Here is a 20,290-nt window from a genome sequence, read left to right on the forward strand (position 1 = left end):
AACAAGACACCTGGCACAGAGGTTCTTCTGCCTTCCTCCTGGTAGTCTATTTAAAAGACCCCACGGCCTCAGGAATAGTTCTAGCATGGCCATATCCATCTCATAATTTCACTCAGGAGTTCACTGTTTTATTTATTTATTTTTTTAATTTTTAGAGAGAGGGGAAGGGAAGGAGAAAGAGTGGGAGAGAAACATGGATGCACAGGAGACACATCCATCAGTTGCCTCTTGTACACCCCAACCCGGGGACCTGTTCCACTACCCAGGCCTGTGCCCTGACTGGGAATTGAACCAGCAACCTTTCGGTTTGCAGGCCAGCACTCAATCCACTGAGCCACACCAGCCAGGGCTTTATTACTATTAAAACAACTAAGAGGCCTCAGTCTCATTGGCATGGGTTTAACAAGGCATGTGCAGCTCAGGGGTTGAGAGAACCTAAAGCCTTGCTCACCTGGGCTTGGCCCTCATGTTATCTGCTTCTCCATTTCCTCTACCTCTATTAGTGGTTGATCTTCACTCTGAAAGTCAACATTTGGCATACAAGGAACAAAACTTCTTAAAATGGAGCATTAATAACATATTACCAAGAGCAAATGTTTGAGTTATTCAGCTCTTAGAACTCACCAGCGACTATTGCTTCTGGCAAACAGACTGGTGTCATATTACTCAGATAACAGAGAAAACTAGAATTCCTTGTATTTGGCTGTATCTTTTAGAATGGATGTCATTTCTACCTTTGTCTACCTGTAAATGTTCTCGGAAACAGCACTGCCTTTCAAGGTGGACACAGTTGTAAATCAATCTCTTCTCTTCCACCCCAACCAAGCTCCACAAAAGGGTCTTTTTTCTCCCTTTCCACAAAAAATCTTTTTTCCTTGTGAAACATGATCTAGGCAGAGTGTGCCTGCTGTTCCTATCAGTGCCAAGCCCCATGGTCTGTCCCTGTCACTGTGCTCAGCCCTGGACAGATGCCCTCCTAACATCTACTGTTGACAAGGGTATGGCAGGAGGAATGGGCAGGTCACGCAGCCTGACTGTGGTTCCAGTTTCTGAAACAATCAGTTGGCAAAGTAACTTAAGTTCCCGCACTGCATAAAGGCAGCAGGCACCACAGGTTAAGGTCTGGAAGACGAGCGGCAGAGGGCGGACACCACCAGTCATGACTAAGGGCCTCCCTGAAGACAGACAAGGTTCCCATTCCTGTTGGTCATGGCGATCTTTCCACAGAATGTGACACCTTCAGATGAAACGTGGGTTGTTATTTGGGTGTCCTGAAATAGGGCAAAACTAGTACAGCACTGTCCATGTTAGATGCTCAATGACTGCAGACTTCAATACGTGCAGCAAATGTCCTGAAGACTGAATGAATTAATCTGCACCTGAGGAGCCACAGTCTACACCCTCGATTCATTCTGACACTGGTCCTGGGTACAGAACATGAAAACCTGGCTGACAGAAGAGGTTCCCGCTGAGCCCCATCAGGAAGCTTTCACTAACAACAAAGCTTTGCGACAGCAGCAGTGGCAAACACTGATGGCTTACTATGTGCCACATGTGCAGTCTGAGCACTTCACATGTAACATTTTACCTCCACCACAACAGAACGAGGCAGACACTCCTGACACCAGCACTTTACGAGTAGGGCAACTGAAGCCGAGTTGCTAGTAACCCCCAAGGTCTCACCCTGGGCGGTGACAGAGCAGGCCCGAGTGCGGGCTGCTCAGCTGCAGCGCAGAGTCCGCGCTCACGGAGAGCCTCAGGCCCAGCAGCTGTGGAACAGGACACGCCCACTCTGGGCTTTGGCTTCCACGTCTAAAACACAGCAGGCTCTGGCTAGGTTATCTCTGACCGCCCTTACAAGCCTCTGTAGTCAATCTGCTCAATTCATTAAGTGTTCGATTCTGAATTAATTTTTAACCACGAGAGAAAGAATATTAGAAGAGAATATACCAAAGGTACCAAAAAGGTAACCCTGGCTGTCTCTGAATGGTGAAATGATGGGGAATATTTTCCTTTTTATCTAAACATTCCAGTTTTCCTGACAGTGAGTATTTGCTGAATAAATGAAGGGGCAAACATAATGCGCCCTGACCAAGTTACTAAAACAACGGGAAGGAGTGTGGCTGAGCGGGGTGGTCTGGTGGACCCCAGAGGCCTGGGCCTGGACACAGCAGCTCAGGTGAGGTTAAGGGGTGGGAAGGGGAAGCCAGTTTGGGGGGTTCCCACACAGGATCCTGGATCCCACTGCATGGCCTGAAGGGAAGGGAGGAGACACCCCCCTCCCCGCAACACTCCTTGGATAGAGAAGTACGTGGAGTAGGGAGAGGCCAGGATAAGGCAGGATGTGGAAAGCCTGTTCACAGCCACCTGCCATTGATGGAAGTGAGGACACCCTGGGGAAGGAGGTTATTAACTACACTAGAACTTGCCTGTGTGTCCCAAAACTTGCACAAGCCAACAAGGCCAATGTGTGACTCTATTCAAGAGAACTAGACTCTGCTCCTTTGCAAAGCCATGAAAGCTGACAATGGCATTTTTCTTTCCATTTATTCTGGTAGAATCTGCTGTAAGCTGTAAGCTGTCAGATGGTCGCCTATAACCCCTGCAGTCCAGCCCCAGAGCTGGTGCTCAGAACCACCGTTCTGTGTTGCCCCAAGAAGAGCATCTGGAGGATAGAGCAATCCAACCAGTTCTGGACCAAATATCCCTCCTGAGCTTTGTGCCTCCAACAAACAAGTTAGCAAATATTTAAGAAAAAAAAAGTATGTGTGTGGGGGCCCCCATGGGAGATGCCTCTCCAGAGAGCTACTGAAGCCTCTTCACCTTTGGGTTGCCGTTCCCTAAAAAATAAACTCTGCTTTTCAGAGTCACTTTTAGCAAGTCACCCCTGATTTTAACTTCCCTAAAAGGCAGAGGTTTCCTTAGAGCAATGGAACCCAAAACATGTGTCTCCTCCATGTCCATTTCGGGCGTACCACTTGTATCATTTGCAGACTTGGAAAAACATAATTTGATGAAACATTTAAAACCCACAGGCTTTGTCTTTTCTTTATCATTCCTTTCCTCCCTTGGTACATAAGCAGCCAGGTCTCTAAAACTTGCCCTGAAAGGAGTTAATTAAGCCTCAAATGGATTAAAAACCAGCAAAGCTTTAATCTATCTAGTACAGCAATTTTCAACTGGTATGCTACAAGAATTTTTAAAACATACAATACCTAACTATTTAGTCAGGAGCACTGACTTATTTTCCCTTAGATTGTCAAAAAAAGAGGAAAAAAAGACAACAGATAACACAACAATATGAATCAAAATTATACTTTTTTGGTCAGATCAGCAAAAAATGTATTTTTTTGGTGTGCCACAGACTTTTAGTAATTAGTTTATGGTACCACAAGATGAAAAAGGTTGAAAATCGCTGATCTAGTGAAATGTCTTTCTTCAGAGGGACAGCAAAGAGACTGGAGACTTAAGACAGTTATGAATTTCAGATAGAGCCTGACAAAGCTGCCCTGGGAAGCTGCAGAGTTCAAAGCCACGGGGACTATTTCTTAGATGTAGCTGTGGCACTGCTCCCTTCTCGATGGAAATTTCTACTAACTCAACAGAGAACAAATCTGGTCCTGAGATAAGAGACTGCGAACGCATTAGAAAACAGAGCACGTACACGTATTATTTACTTTCTTTAAGCCCCACTCTCTGGAGGTTTATGTTAGCTGATCATTTACCAGTTTGTTACATACAAGTCAATTCCTAAGGAGGCCAAGAGCAAAGGGCAACCCAGAGCCTGCTAGAGGCAGAAGGCAGGCAGCACTTGTATGCAACAACGAAGTGCGGATCCTAGCTACACACTCAATACAGAGATGATGCATCTTTTAAACTTCCACATGTGGTTAAGAGAACTCTAGCTAAATCATTTGCAAAGAATATTTTCTAGTTTTACTCTTTGTAAACCAGGAATTAATCAAATGCAGGAACACTCAGGTTTATTAAAGTATAGACACAATTAAGTGGTTATAGGCAATCTCAATGTGGATTTCTGCATTTGTAAATAATATTCTAGTCTACCTTTCTCTGAAATCAATGGAGTACTCAAAACATGAAAATATAGGCTCATTGTCAGCTGAAACATCGCCAGAGTGATAGCACCAGGAAAATAATGCCTTTGTATTGATATCAAATATACATATATAAAAACACAGAAAATGATTTCCCTAAATATGTTTCAAGAGCCATCTGATATAGCCATACAGAGACACAAGTAGATGTTAGAGTCTCTACATTTTCCAAAACATTTACTTCAAAACAAATATCACTCTCTTAAAACGTTGTAATGATTTTCTTCTCTACCCTGTTCCTGAGCTTTGGGGGAATAATGTAAATCCAGTTTAGGTAGAAAGAGGTTCACCTGAAAAGGGATATTACAGAAAAAAAATCGGCTGCTTCCATGATGGGGAGATTTTTTCCCTGCCTGCTCACAGACTACTCTTGCCTATCTGGCTCATTCTTTTCACCAAACTTCTGTGTACTAAATTTTTTTATCAAGGTCCTTTAAAGCTATGTGCCACAAAATGCACAGAAATCTTTACATTTATTTAAACTCTTTATGCATTCTAATAAATTCTTTCTTCCCCAACCCATACAAGTAGATGTAAATAATGTGTCAGTAGCATGTCTTAAAAATCAAATCCGATTACCTTCCTCCAACAGAGGGGCTTAATCTCAAAATATTACCTGACAAGTGTTCCTTTTTCAGATACCTACTATGTGTCTACTAGGAGTGGTAAGAACATAAAGATGTAAAAAATGAAAATCAAAGAATCTGCAACCTGGAAGCTGGGCAAGGTAAAGACGTGGATGTGCACCAGGAGAGGCAGCTCCTGGAAGGAGTTCAGGTGCACGGGCGAGGCCAGTGTGGGGTGAGTGGAGCCGAGATCCAGCCCACTGCCTCTCGCCCTGGCAAGGGCTGCAGCCATTCGGGGCAGGGACTGTTTCCTGAGTCACACAGAAACCCCAGATGGCACATGGGCATCTTGGGCAGCAGGAGGACTTTTTAAGGATCTGAGAGGCTAGAAGGAATAGGAGGGGCAGACCTGATCTATTTCCCCATCAGTTTGAAGCTGTGACTGTAAACAACGAAGACAACCAACATGAAATACATGATTTAAAAAGCCCCCAGCTCCCCCCAAACACAAAGCCTTGGTATTCAGTCTGCAGTGACGGAGACATTTTCACACTCATGTAAGTGGTCATTCCTCCCTCAAGTCAATTAAGAGTTACCTTGGTGATCAACATAAGGCTTGAAGGCCTGAAGGATTTTTGGCACAGCCACCCCCATGTCAAGTTCCGTCAGAGTTAACTCATTCATAAAGTAGGGGAGCTGGAGAAAAGAAGTAAACAATGAACGAGACGTTAGTACCTGGTACATGTTAGAATTCAACACATTCTCAGAAGGGATGGTGGTCCGTGTTATGGGGATACATTTATTTAACCCAAATTTACTGAGCACAAACCACATACTAGGCACTGTACTACAGAGAGAGCTGTGGAAGAGGCAGGCAAGGTCCTTGCTCTCACGGGGTTTATCTTGGAGAGGCGGAAACAGATGAGTAAATAGAGAAATAACTTCAGAGAGTGGTTAGTGCTACAGAGAGAGCGGGGCAGGTAATGGGACAGAGCGGGTCAGGGGTGTGGGCGGAGCTGGCTACTTTGACTAAGGAGGCCAGCGAAGGCTTTTCTGAGGAGTGGCGTTTGGCCAGAGACCTGACTGTGGAGAAGGAGCCAGCCACATTGGTCAGGTTAACATGGTAATTCCCGGTGTTGGCCAAGGTATAGGAAAATGGACTACCCTTAGGCTACCAGTGGGGAGTTAAGAAATCGCTACATTTCTAGCAGGCAAACTCATATTTTTTAAAATTCTTGAAAAATAATCACATCCCTTAACCCTGTGCTGATATTTCCATTTGCCCCCTGGATTCAGGTTCCTCCCTATACCCCAAGGGTTGGCCCGCACAAATCACGCTGTGTAGGCGGGGGGTCGAGGGGTGGGGCGATAAGGTACAGAGAAGAATACTGTCTGGCATTTGTCCACTCCCTCTGTTGAAGGCCACAGTTCCTGTCAGACAGGCAGCCCTCCCCACATGCCCATGCTGCCCAAGTTCCAGTAAGTGCCCCTATTTTCGTCCCTTCAGGGAGAAGTAACAGCTCCCCACTGCTGTCAGCCCTAGGGTGCTGCACTATCCCTTTTGGTTTCTCTACATAGACTCACACTTTCATAAATCTTTCCTTTATTAAAAACTCTCCTCTTAGGTTCCTGCATTTGAGTGGGACCTCCACTAATACAGCTGTACCATAAAATACTGGTATTGTGCCTAGAAATTCCTACTTTGCCTCAAGACTGCAGAATTAATTCACCTATGTTCCCTCTACCTGGATTGTATTGGTATGTGTTTAAAAAGAAAAAACAAAAAGAAAACAAGTCCATTCCCAATTTTAGTGTAAGATGAAAATAAGGATCCACTTTAATTTTTTTCCATTAACTAGTCAGATATCTTTAACCTATTTGTTGAACCACCAATATTTTCCCTAATAATGCCACCTTTAAATATGAGGTTCCTACTACCCTGGAAACTGTACTGAGCACCCTGTTTTCTACCAGTATCAAAGTGCTTTTATTACTGTAGCTTGATAATGCATTTTAAAATCTGTCAAGTCCCTCTTATTTTTCCCCAGAATTTTCTAATTCTCATGAGTATTTCTCCATTTGAACATCAGAATAATTTTGTAAAATTTAGAATAGTTTTTTAGAAAATTTAAGTTATGTTAAACATCTCCCACAAAACAAGGTAGCACCTAGCCAGGCATGAATTTAATGCCTATTTTGACGGGACCTCTTCAGCTGTCTCTCTGCAGAGAAACTTATGTACTTTTAGGATTCACCAGTCAGAGAACTTCATCTCTGATTTTCTGCAAGAGGGAGGGGCTAAATTAAAGAGGTTATGAAGTCTGTGATGGACAAAACATAACTAGAAACAGTATTAAAATATACATTTCTGAGTTGGTGGTTGCTGTGTTTGGAAAAGCTTTTTCTAAAAGCATTGATGTTATGTGGTCTTTGGCCTCCCAGTCAGCCTACAGAATGCTACTTGGCCAAGAATGTAGCCAAAATCTTGCACCCTTGCCAAATCCCCAACCATCTTTTTTATCTATTATTGTCATTCTAAAGCCTAGTCTGTCAGGAGCATGCTGGGTTTCTATGGAAACAGAGGTCCAACACTGAACCAGGGGAGCAAACACAGAGACAGAAACGTACTGTCCCTCCGTGGCCTTGTCCAACCGCCCACCGTATCCCATCCTACACTCTGCAGCCCTGCAAGGACCTAGGGTGAAGGGGGGGGCTAGAGGAACGGGGGACTGAGAAAGGCTCGCAGGATGTGGTGGGCTCTCATCACCAGTGAGCAGGATGGGGAGGGGGACCATCAGCAGCGTCTGCTTACCTGCTTACTCACCCGAGTACCCAACCCTAAGATTCTAGAACATCTCTCACTCACCCTCGACCCCTCCTTGTTCAGATCTCTGATCTGAATCAAAACTCTCAGGATCAGGCCCTGGAGGGGCTTCCTTTGTACCCAGCAGGGCAGGCAAGGGAAGGTCACTCCTGCTCTTTTCAACCAGGACCTCTCTCTGCCCACACAAAGGCCCCACAGTGTGGGAGGAACTCGCCGCATGTTCCTTATCTTCCTGACTAAACCCAACGGGCACTGTACGTTCGGGTGTATGGCTCATTCTCAGGTTGGTGGGCGGCACATTAGCAGCTATATGCAGTAACAGCAGCGTTTGCTGACAGGGGCGCAGAGCCCCTAACAATTGAGAGCCCCATGCTGGTGTTAGAGCAGCCGGCCAAGGCCAAGAACATACTTGCTGTTGGGGCAGAAACTCAGCATATACACACTGGGCCGCTCTTTCAAAATGAGTCATTATCATGTGTGAGGGTGACAATCTGAGACTGCAGGGCAAGGCCAACAAAGAGTTCTCCGAATGTCAGGCCTTCGAGGCCTACCAGGAGACAGGGAGATCTTTGTCATGGGGGACAGCTCAGGCTCCGCCAGTCATTCTGGCTCTTGACTGGCCATTAACTCACATTCTCTAAATTAATGAATAGCTCTTCCGGGGGTATCTGAATATCAGTGATAATAATAAGAGTTCCTTTGACAGGGTGGTAGTAGGTTCGGAATTTGGCGCCTTTCTGTTTATTCCACTGCCAGGGTCCCCTCTGATCTGCGGGGCACTTCACAGGTAGCAGCTGAGGCTGGGGTGGAGGCACTGAGGCTGGCAATAGAGCGAGTACTGCTCCTGCCCCTGAATGGCTGGCGCAGCTGGATCTAGGCGCCTTTTCTCCACTTAACCTGCCAGCACTTCTGACCTCAAAACACGAAAGGGAGTTTCAGTTTGTGAACTGCAAAAGCACACATGATGAGCAAAGGGAGAAGGAAATAAAAGACTTTCCCTTCAACTTCCTCTGGGATGGGGATCCCACCATTTTCCACCAAGGGGGCAGAGGCCTCGTGGACTCCTGACTCCAGAGAGAAGTGTGGGACAACACTGACCTCTCCGTTTGTGTTGGAATGTGTGTCACGGGGAGAGCTGCGTCCCAGCTGGAGGTCAGCCCTGCCCTGCTTTCTGTCGCGCACCGCCAGGACTTGCAGCCCTCCTGCTCAGGGAAGGGCCCATGACAGTCTCTGGGGAAACAGAAGTGCCAACCCCAGTCGTGTGCCTCAACCCAGGCACTCAAGCCCTCCGCCACTTCCCCAAGACCAGGAAGGCTGAGAGAGCTCCAGGCTGAGTGCGGGCCTCTCATCTCTAAACATGGGAAGGCCGCTGGCACTTCCTGCTCCCCCCGCCCCGTGGACCTGGCTAGCAGGGTGGGTTCAACCCCCAACCCACCTGAGGAACACAAACAGACTGATCCTTGCCAGCAAAGGTCTCCCAAACCCCTGGCCTGAATTCTGCCTTAAAATCCTCTCTTCCAGCTTAGGAGGCAGCCTCTCCCCTTCATTGGGTGCTTGGAAAGAAGACCGAGCTGGTTCGTTACCCAAAAATCAAATCAAAGCTCTTCCATGCCCACGTTTTACTTCTACTGCACTTTTACTTAGCGCGCAGTCTTCTAATACGGAGTCCTTGAACTCTCTGAAGTCATGGGCAAAATTATGTGTCATTGTGCTTTTGTCTAGGGAAAGGATTTCTGCTTCTCAAAGGTATCTAAGGCCCCAAAAGACCCACTGACTTAAGCTGCTGACTATGCTACCTCTCAGTGAAGATTTGAGGCCAAAGTGACTCTTCCTTGCCTGTGTCTTTGCTGGGTCAAAACTTACTTCTAAGAAACCTGCATAAGGTCTCTTGGTTGCCAAAGGTGGTACTAAATGAGTCACTCAGCGGCGACCATGAGGAACACACTTATGCAAGTTTAAACTCACTTCCAAGTAGGTCTAAATCAGCAGCAGAACTATTTCTTCAGCAAAAGGAGAGCCCAAAATAAAATACCATCTGGCCAGAAGTAAAGGTCAAACCCAGACATATTCAGTGTGCAGTGCTAACTTTCCCAGCGTGGAGAGGGAGCCTTGGGAAAGAGGTCTTAAGTAACCAGGCGCTTTCCTCAGCATTTACTGTGCGGCTGAGACTGTGAGGCTGGCTGAGCGCCGGCAACACTGACTTAAAGTTAACAGAAGTCTATACGACAAATGGGAGCTACAAAAGTTCACATTTTTTTCCAACCCAAATTCTGGATTATTACTTAGAATGGGTAACAATGAGGGCAACACAAGGAAACAGGTAAACAGGGACAGTCACTAAGTCCTCAGATGCAGTTAGTCACACGGTCAAGGTCACAGCCCAGTCATGTTGTTTGACAAGAACTTACTACTCTCATATGTTCTATGTTTCAAGTTGAGTTATTTTTCACTGAGACTATAATGGTACAAAACTTCCAGAAATTAAGAAATGTGAAGAACTGGAAGCCTCTTGGGTAAAAAAACAATACCTTTATTTTGCTGAGTTTCATTTGGATTTTCTTAGACACCAGGTCAGACCAGTACTTCTCTCCTAAGAAGTCCCAAAACATTCTTCCAAGCAAGGCATTCACCCAGGCTTCCTGTTCTTCCTCTTCAGAGGGTGGAGCCTCTGGCAACTGGTAAAAGAAAAGGGACCAAAATTAGCTAGAAAGCAACGGGAGAACCAGACAGGTGCTTATTTTTATAAAGTCACTGGAGGTCCTTCCCTATAGAGATGGGCAACCACGTGAGTCATGTTTCTTCCCTATAAATTACGTCTCACATTATGTCAGTGAAGAGAAAATGAAAGAAGAGCCACCATCATAGATAAAAGCTCCTCACCTATTTTCTTTTTCTACCAGTCTTCCTGTGAATCAGCTAGTATTTCATATAATTAGCTCAGCTGAATTGCCCTGCCCCTCAGATTAGCTTGGTACTGATCAAATATCTGCCTAACCTTCCCACCGCTGCAGCTCCCTGGATGAGGAAATGTCAGGCTGGTGCTCACCAGGCGGCCTGACAGCTCCCCAGTGCCCACGACCCTCACAGTCAGCCTGATGCTACGATTCACGATTCTCTTGGGCAAGGGGCAGGAGCGCTTAAAAGTACTGGTGCCTGGGCCCTCCACCCGGACATACTAATTTAAGTGGAGGTCATGATGTTTAGCATCCCTCTCACTGATGTAATGAACAGGGGGGCTGGGCACCCCAGCCCTGGATTAGAGGGAGCCACTCTCAGGAATTCTGTGAAACTCCTGTGGCCCTTCTCACCTGGGCCTCACCCCCACCGGATACAATCCATCTAAAGCATCTGCCATGGCCAGTGTGCAAGTAAGAGAGGAGCAAACGTGGGTTAGCCCCTAATTTCCAAGGCTAATTACACTGTGGACTCCAGCCTGTACAGGTGAAGAAGGGAGAAGCCCAGTGACACCCACGGCAGGGTATGAGCGGTGACAGTGTGACGGCAGCGAGGTTACGTTAGCGGGGTGATGCCTGCTGGTCATCGTTGTCACTGCTGCTGGCCACGGACCCCCTGCCAGGACGACTCCTTTCTCAGGTTCCCCTTTTTATGCCTCACAATACCCTAGGAAGACAACTTTTACGTCTATTTTGGGGGTGAGAAAACAGACTGGGAACCGTTTAGTGCCTTGCCCGAGGCCCCTTGCTTATGGGCAGAGCCTGACTCACAGCCTCCTCATCCTGAACCTCCACCTGCTGGGTCCTGTGGGAGGGAGGGAGGGGGTGTGACATGCTCGTGGTGTGAGACATTTCCCAATGCTGAGGTCCCTAATTAGACTATGACTTTATAGAAACAATTGGCCTTGAAAAGCGAAGACCAAGAAGACTAGACACGCAGACACCTGTGAAGTGATCGCCCTTTCACTTCTATGGTTTATGCGCAAATACCTTTGCGCTGCCCTCATGGACCACCTGTGGAGGCCACGCACACCAGACACCCTCGCCGCCTCCATGCCCCATACCCGTACGCTCATGCCAGCACCACCTCTTGTGGGCAGCTGTGGCTGCGCCCACGTCACAGCTGTGTGCCTAGGCCAGGGGGACAGTATGCGGGGGAGCTTGATGCTCATGGATTTGACATTTGGGGACGTGATGAATTGTGAGCATCCCACAGGTCTACGGCACGTACCTGTGTGATTTTCCCGAAGCCTGGCGTTCCGAGGGTCTGACCCAGTGAACTGGTCACTGAGCTTGCGCAGGGCCTGGTGGACAGCCCAGCACCCACCTGCCCACTAGTCTTGTCAGAGCTTGCACCATCTTTCTCTTTGGGGACCTGCGGGCTCACTTGCATTTTAGGTTTACCATTACTGCATGTAAGGGAGGTATTTTATGTTCTAGGAGGGAGTCCTTCAAATTTGGGTGTTTTGAAAGGCCTCCCTTGTAAATGTTGGTGAGTCTTGTTTAACAAAAATTAAACTCTGGTTTTAAGGCAGAAGAGTAAGAACCTAGGAAAATTCCTTGACAAGTGGAACGAGGGAAACTGTGACAAATAGTTAAACAAGACTAAGCAATTAACAGCATGCTAATAAATTCAAGATCTTATCTTCCTTAAGCAAGGACACTTAGGAGCAGATGATTTACACCTCTCTTCCACAGCCAGGTAGCAAGTAGCTTACATCACCCTCATCAAGGACAGAGAGCACCGAGACTCTGTTGGTGCCATTAGTGCCAACCAGGCCCCAGAGAAGATGAAGTTAGTTGGAATTAATAACAAAAACTCAACTAGAGCCAGACAAATCCAAGATAAAAGTAAAGCAGTGAAGGTGGCCAGAGAATGACCCCAGACTCCCCTATAAGCTCATTTTGATGCATTGACATATTAAAGAACACACCTAGAAGGCTGCTAAATATTCTGTTGAGACTTTCCTCAACAGATCCCCTAAAACTCCTGCCTTTAGAAAACAGACAAAAACCCTTAAGACAAAAGATCCATTGTACACTCTCTCTCAAGCATGCCTATCCCCACCACTGCCTCCTCAGGCGTGTATCTTTGCTTTCTTTTCCTAAGCTCTAAGTGTCCCCAACAAGACTTGCAACCAGAGGAGCAGTAGGCAGTGGCAGCTCATCCCGAGCTACCAGTCTCCAGGGGATCTCCTTTTGCTTCAGTGACTTTCTTTCCTGAGTCCACACTGCCCAGCATGGTTCACTTCTGCCACTGTGATCTTAAGCCTTTCCTTTATTTCACTGTTCCCAGCTCTAATAAGTGTACTCCCAAAATCACCAGGACTCATGACATATCTTTCCTACACAAAGTCCAGAACCCACACATTTCAGACCATGCTGGGGCAGACCCAAGTTTCTCCCAGTCCCTTTCTGGTGTCAGTGTAAAAAATAATATATGTTGATCACTCCATTTCAGAAGACATTGCTCTACCTTACTCATTTTTAATGGCGGGAGAGTATTCTGTCTGTACTTTTCTAGTGCTGTAATGTCTTGATATTAACCAGGACATGTCTACTACTGGGTCCTGGATGGAGAAGCAGAAGTCCGTGATCAGTGAACATTCAGTCACACCACAAATTGTACATGTTTACATGGAATCGCTTTTCTCTCTGTCTGAACACCAGCACCCCACCGCCAAGGGGCTCTGGCCCAGCTTTTCCGAGGTTATTGTCTTTAAGTCCCATCAGATTACCTATGTAAATGTCTCAGTAAACACTCAGCCAAGGACAATGCTCTCCTCCCCTGGGAAATTCAGGCAGGCCCTAGCTGCTGCCCACACAGGGCCCGCATGTCTTCCTTACATTTGTAGGCTGCAGGGGAGAATAGGTTACTCTTTCCCTTCTCAAGTGGGAGGGTCTACCCTTTATTAACCTTTCTTTATAATCCTAGTTATTCACAGGAAACAGGTTTAGAAACAACAACAACAACAAAGGCAAGAAACAAAGGCTATTTCACAATTTATATCCAAGCTAAAGGCATATGATGTGGAACCAAATTTCTGAAATAACTGACAAGCAGGTTGTTTTTTCTTTTCAACAGTTCCTTCTTCTAATTCAGGCTTCTCTCCACAGACTTACTGGGAACAAAAAAAAAAAAACCTAAGAGAAGCAAAAATGTTGAGAATGCATTAAAGCAACTTTATGAACAAAATCTGGACTCAACAGGCTGCTAGAAAGAACTCACTTCCAGTGACTGTCATAAACATTAAAGAGCTTAAAGAATAAATGTGCATACATTTCCTGGTACTGCTGTTTGGCTGCAGGAAGGAACATGACAAGATTACCCATTTTACCATTTCAACCATATATGTATATTTACAAAGGGCAACTTTCTGAAAATGACTTCCAGGAAGCAGTTTGGAGAGGTCAATGGTCCAAAGGTAAAGAAGGCTATCATAACTGAGTAGCTCTTGGGATATATTTTATTAAAAACTAAACTCCAAAGTAAAGTAGTAAAGATTTACTTAATTTTCAGTGTAACCTTTTCTCTTTCAAAGTGGCCAGGAGTACCAGCCTGGGTTTTTTTGTTACAGAGAAAGCTTAGTGTCTCTGATACTAAGGTTTGGTCACACAAAATCTGGTGCCTCTTAAGGGTTTCACAAAGGGCTGCTTGGTCCAGGAGAGGGCACAACGAAGAACCTTCCCCCAGGGCTGTCAGCTATTTTCCTGATTGTAAAAACAGTGCACATCCACTGCAGAAAACACCACAATCCCACTACCCAGATATAATTATTTAAAAACATTTTTCTCTATTTCCTTTCAGTCTTCTATATGTATATGTATATGTATATGTATATGTATATGTGTATGTATATGTGTGTGTGTGTACACATACACTTTTAAAGAATACAGAACTTTAAAAAAAACACACAAGATTGGCTCTGGCATGGTTTTGTATCCTTTTTATATATAACTTCATTGAGATCTAACTCACTCACATATCATACAATTCAGCCGTTTAAAGAGTACAGTCAGTGGTTTTTGGTATATTCACAGAGTTGTGAAGCCATCCCCATGATCAATTTTAGAATATTTTCATTACCCCCAAAGAAACTGTTATCCGTTAGGAGTCCCTCCCCAGCCCTCCCCAGCTCAGTGCCTACCCACCACCACCACCATCAGCCGAAGGCAACCAACTACTAATATGTCTCAATGAACTTGCCTATTCTGGCTATTTCATGTAAATACGTGGGGTTTGTGTGTGTGTGATTAACTTCTTTCACGAGGCATAATGTTTTCAAGGTTTCTCCATGCTGTGGTATGAGCGGTACATCATTCCTTCAAATTGCAGAGTGTTAATCTATTATATGCATATACCACTTTATCCATTCATCAACTGATGGACACTTCTGCCATTTTCCATTTTTGGCTATTGTGAATAATACTGCTATGAATATTAGTATACAAGTTTTCATATAGGCACAGGTTTTCATTTTCCTTGTACCTAGGAGTGAAACTGCTGGATCATATAACTCTATGTTTAATATTTTGAGGGACCACAGACTGTTTTCCAGAGCAGCTGCATCATGTTACACTCCTACCAGCAATGTATAAGGGTTCTAGTTTCTCCACGCCCTCAATAATACTTATATGTCTTTTATTCTAGCCATCCAAGTGGCTGTGAAGTGGTATCTCATTATTTTTTTTAATTTTCTCTCTCTTTTAATTTTTTAATTGTTTTTCAATTACAATTGCCACCCTTTTCCCCCCATTACTCTCACCTGCCCTGCCCACATTTCCCTGATGGTTAACGCCTTTGATTATTTTCTCATATGCTTATTGATAATTTGCACATCTTCTTTGGAGAAGTATCTATTTAGATCCTTTGTTCATTTCTTAATTGGGTTACTTACTTTTTTATTACTGAGTTGTAAGAGTCCTTCATATATTCTAGACTCTTAGCAGAGATGTGATTAGCAAATATTTTTTCCCATTTGTGGGTTGTCTTTTCACTTTATTGATGGTATGATTTGCATCAAGAAAGTTTTTAATTTCGATAAAGTCCAATTTATCTATTTTTTCTTTAGTTGTGTGCATTTTTGGTGTCTTACCTAAGAAGGCTTTCCCTAAACCCAAAATCACAGAGATTTATTCCTATCTTTTCTTCTAAGAGTTTTTTTTTTTTCCAGGCTTTTAAATACTTTATTTTTATTGCTTAAATATTTTTAATATATTTTATTTTTTAAAATTTATTTATTATTTTTTTTCTGTTCAAATTCTTCTAAGAGTTGTATAGTTTCAGCGTTTACACTGAGGTCTATAATCCATTTTGAGTTAACTTTTGTTAAGTGGTGCGAGGCAGGGGTCCAACTCCATTCTTGTGCCTATGGATGCCAGTTGTTGCAGCACCATTTGTTGAAAAGGCTATTCTTTCCCGCGCTGAAATGCATTGGCACCTTTGTCTACATCCTTTCTAAAACTTATTTTTAAACTGTATATGTGCCTTCATATCTTTGACTTATTATAAGAACTTTTTGACGTTTAAATGTTGGAAAAGCTGACCTTGAGGGAAGGAAAGGGAAAGCCTTAGAAAACCAGTCTGTCAACTAAAATTTCTTGATTTCTGTTCGATTCCTATTTATTTTGTAGAGTTTTCATCTCCTGATAACACCAAGCAGAGAATACCTTATGATCCACTTATTGGTAACAAGATAATTAGCACAACTAGTACCAATAAAGTCAGGACTCTCCAAACCCGAGGCAGCCTACATTATCGCCACACATTTCTTAAAACCTGTCATTGAACAGGAACGAGAAGTGCCTGACAGGATTTGAAGACTGGAGTCCCACGGCTGGGAGACAGGCCCAGCACTGCCTCACCGGTGGCCCTCTTCCCCGAGCAGGCCACTCCTGGGCCCAGAACCAGTAGCCTCCCTGGCCTCACAGCCCTGAGCTGATCGGCAGGCAGCCCCGTGGGGTGTCCCTTCCTGAGGTATCCACACCAGGGCTAATACTAATCTACCTTTAAACATTTTTTACAAATTCTTATTTTCTGTTTTGTGAATTACTTTTTCAATCTCCCCCTGAAACCAAGCAGACTACCTCGACAAGATGATAAAGCTCCACATCTCCTCAGCCAGCCTCCTCGTCTCTCGCTGAGCTAGAAGTTAAGCTGCCTGGGGAGGGAGAAAAGGGTGCCAAGATCAAAGGGGTTTGGAGACTTCAGAAGCTGGCACAGCCTCTGGTTGTGGGACAAAGCAGAGTCACAGGACAAGTCAGGAATCAGCAAGTGGCCACTAACCACTAAACATCAGCAGAACCAGGCCCTTCCTCCCCAAACAGTGGTATTTTATAACTCAAATGCTGAGCTCTAAAGTGATTTCAATATGCAGCCTCCCCTGAACATGTTTTTAATTATTGTGGGCAAAAGTAAGCACCAAAAGTATTTTAGCACTGTTTAAGACAAATCTAGTCTATATTTACAAATTATATTCCTGGTGTTTTTTCACACTGGTTTGGTTTCTAAGCACCAGTGACCCCATGCATCTCCTTGTGTAGTTTAGCATTAGTTGCCATTAGGCCTAGAGCCTTCAGGGCAGAAGATGCTTTGACCAGGGCTGGTGAGCGGCAGCAGCAGGTGGGGGTGGGGAGGGCAGAAGTTGGGGCAAAGGCTGAAATGTGTCCCAAGCTCCCTCTATGAAAGAGGCCGCTGCTACCCTGGACGGTGGCCAACACTGAGGGAGTGATGGTGTAAGTTGAACAGATGTCAAAGGTTCCTTTGTGACCGTGAGCCCTCAGAGTCCCTCTTGGACTCATGATATCAGAGGCAATACGGATCCTAAGAAATAACCTGGCTTGGTCTTTGGCAGGAGGAATGAACACTAACGACACACTCAAGAGGTTCATGTTTGGCAAGACCATGGAGAAACAGGCATTCTTATTACTGGTGGGAATGGATAGCAGCGGAACCCTGATGGAGGGGAACTTGGCACTATCTAACAAAACTACGCATTCATTTATCTTCTGATTTAGCAGTCCTACTTCTGAGAATGTCACCTTGATGATACACCCTCAACAACACAAGAATGCACATGCACAAAGGTATTCATCACAGCATGGTTTGCAACAGCAAAATATTAGAAACCTAGATATTCATACAAAAGAGAGTAAATACACTATGAAACAGTTGCACAATGGAGTATTTTGTAGCTATTTAAAGTAGGGGGAGGGGGAGAGCTATGAACTGCTGTGGGGTCCATATCCAGAATGTACTAAGTCGGGGGTGGGGGGGGGGCGGGAAGCAAAGTGCAAAAGAGTAGCCATGGTATGCTACACTTTGAGTAAGAGAGAAGAGGAAAGGAACCCAGAAAGGATACACCTGAGACTAAGGAGATTGGTTCACGACAGGGGTGAGCGAGAATGGCATGAAGGGATAGAAAGAGGAGGGTTGGGGAGATGATGCTTTTCTGATTATGTCTTCATACAGCTCTGATTTCTGGAACCATGTTAATGTTCCACATGCACAAAATAAGGAAATGAAATCAAGGATGGTGGGGGAGGTCCTTATCTGCTCAAATTGCATAATTAATAAGAAATAAAACTAATAAAGAACTATTCCACTCACCTGTAAAGGAAAGCAAAAGTAACAAAATAGTGCAATTATGTTACATCCCACATGCTCTTCTAAGAATCTGCTGTTCCCTCAGCAAGAGGTGGAATCCCTGCCCTTGTCCTTGAACTTGGGAGGGCTTATGTGACTGCTGTGACTAACAGAGCACGATGGAATGACATTATTTGACTTCTGAGACTAGGTGCTAAAAGGCAATACAGTGTCCGCTTGGCTCTTTCTCTGGGGACGTCTGCCTTGGAACCCAGTCACCATGCTGAAGGAAGCCAGGCCACCTGGGGAAGAACTGAGGCCCTCAGCTGAGTTCCCACCCAACAGCCAGCATCTCCTTGCCAGCCATGCGCGTGAGCCAACTGGGAAGCAGAGCCTCCTGCCCCCAGCCCAGCCTCCCCAGCTGACACTGTGTGGAGGAGAGAAGACTTCGCTGCCAGGCCTGGCCAAATTACAAATTTTTGAGCAAAATAAACAGTTTTTAGCCACCACTTTTAGGGCTGTTTGTTACTAGTCATAGATAACTAAAACCCACTCCGATGCCTTATTCAGGACCATCTCAACTACTAGATCACCCCCGAGAGTCAGGACATGATCCACACAGGCTTCAGGCGGCCCAAGTGGATGCAGGAACTCAGCACTAAGACTCACACACTTTCTTCAAAAGCCCTTCTTTCAAAGACAGTTATCTCTGTTCACAAAACTCTGGCTCTCTGGTTTCCTCGCCCTTGCAGATTAGAATCCCTAAACTAATAGGGTGGGGGTGGGAGATGTGGTAAGTGCTCAAGGAAAAGCCAGCTAGAAAAACACACACCCACACCAGTCCACCGCCGACGGAGACAGGATACTGCAGGGTCTGCAACGTGGGAAGGCTCAGACTGGGAGGAAAGGCCTTCTGACCTCAGGAGCCCTGCATGACAACGGGCCTGGGTTTCCATTTGTTGTACTGGCTCTTTATCAAGAATAGATTAAATCATTCCTGCTCGTTCTGCCTAAGGGGAGCAGGAGTACAAAGTGCTTTTTAGAGTTTCATCAGACTTAGGAGAGGAAAACAAGTGTTTGCCGGAAAGGAGGTCTATACTAGGAATCCGCCCCTGCCCCGGCAGCGCTGGGTTGTGGCTGCCTGTCGGCTGTCAGGGTCTCCCAGGCCCAGCGATTGCACGGTAAATGCAAAGGGCATGCAGAGCACGCACTGAGGAAACGATGTTCTAGAACCTGTTTGTTTTAATTTCAGGAACTCTTTTTAAAAAGCAAGCTTTTTATTAGATAATTTTATTACATCAGTGCACAATTCTCCTCCTTATTTTCCTGAGTGCAGGCAGCTGACAGCCCTGGGAGAACGGGAATTTAGGGGAGGGGGATTCACTAGTGATAAATCGGACATTTGCAGGGCAGTTTTACATTAACCCACTCTCACCCAGGGGCAGGTCCGCTTCCCACTCTTGCTGGTAACTTAGGGCAGACGGCAGAGGCAGTGGGCCAGCAAAGGTATATGGGTTTGTTTGTTTGATTGATTGTTTGTTTGTTTGTTTTTTGCCCTGATAAAACAGGTTACAAGAGGAGGGTCCACATGGAAGCGGCTCAATGAGATAAAGAGGCTCAATGAGATAAATAAAGGCTAAAGGCACAAAGAGGAAGGTAGCAAATGCTTCCTGTTAAGAACAGAAATAAGGCCTCTAACCGGTCAAATACTAGTAACTGAACATGGAAAAACAGGCCTCATGCTCCAGAGATGGGAGGCTGTGTCCCTGAACACTAGTGGAAGTGGCGGCAGGAGGCCCCAGGTCAAGCAGTTTCAGAATGGCCCACCGAAATGGCGGGCGTGGCGCTGAAGGGCCGCAGGGTCTCACATCCGGCTTTGCACCCTCCGTCGGCACAACTCTGAAACTGGGCTCCCTAGCTTCTGTGAGCCCACACAGAGAGACTATCGCCTAGTTTGCGAGACTCTTCAAGGGGTCAGAGTAAATTCTATTAAAGAGCCTAACAAAGTCTGCCACATGGTAGCATATATTATTTATCTTATCATAGACGGCCTTGAGTCAACGGCTAGATTGTTACACTTTGGAAATAACGACGGTGGTAAATCTTTGGAAGCACTGGACATAGCGAAGGAGTCTGAGAATTTGGGAATGCAATGGTTATTGAGGAATTAGAACTAACGATTTTGTGAACTTCCCTACCGATCACCCAGTTGTGCATGTAACCAGCTGGTTCTCTCATACCCCACA

General features: G+C 45.3%; 1 protein-coding gene across 2 annotated transcripts in view; it reads right to left on the reverse strand.

Moving 5' to 3' along the window:
- The window catches only part of TEX2 (testis expressed 2), a 92,791-nt gene that overhangs the window by 17,243 nt on the left and 55,258 nt on the right, over window positions 1-20,290 (reverse strand). For both annotated transcript variants that reach the window (XM_054573028.1, XM_054573027.1), the window contains exons 6-7: window positions 10,034-10,180; window positions 5,278-5,377 (exon numbers count right to left, since the gene is read on the reverse strand). In XM_054573028.1, the coding sequence (XP_054429003.1) occupies window positions 5,278-5,377; window positions 10,034-10,180 (247 nt within the window). The remainder of the gene's footprint in view (window positions 1-5,277; window positions 5,378-10,033; window positions 10,181-20,290) is intronic.

Source organism: Pteronotus mesoamericanus, unplaced genomic scaffold (assembly GCF_021234165.1).
Source record: "Pteronotus mesoamericanus isolate MK-2021 breed Mesoamerican mustached bat unplaced genomic scaffold, CSHL_Meso_final contig_246, whole genome shotgun sequence".
In the NCBI taxonomy this organism is placed as follows: domain Eukaryota; kingdom Metazoa; phylum Chordata; class Mammalia; order Chiroptera; family Mormoopidae; genus Pteronotus; species Pteronotus mesoamericanus.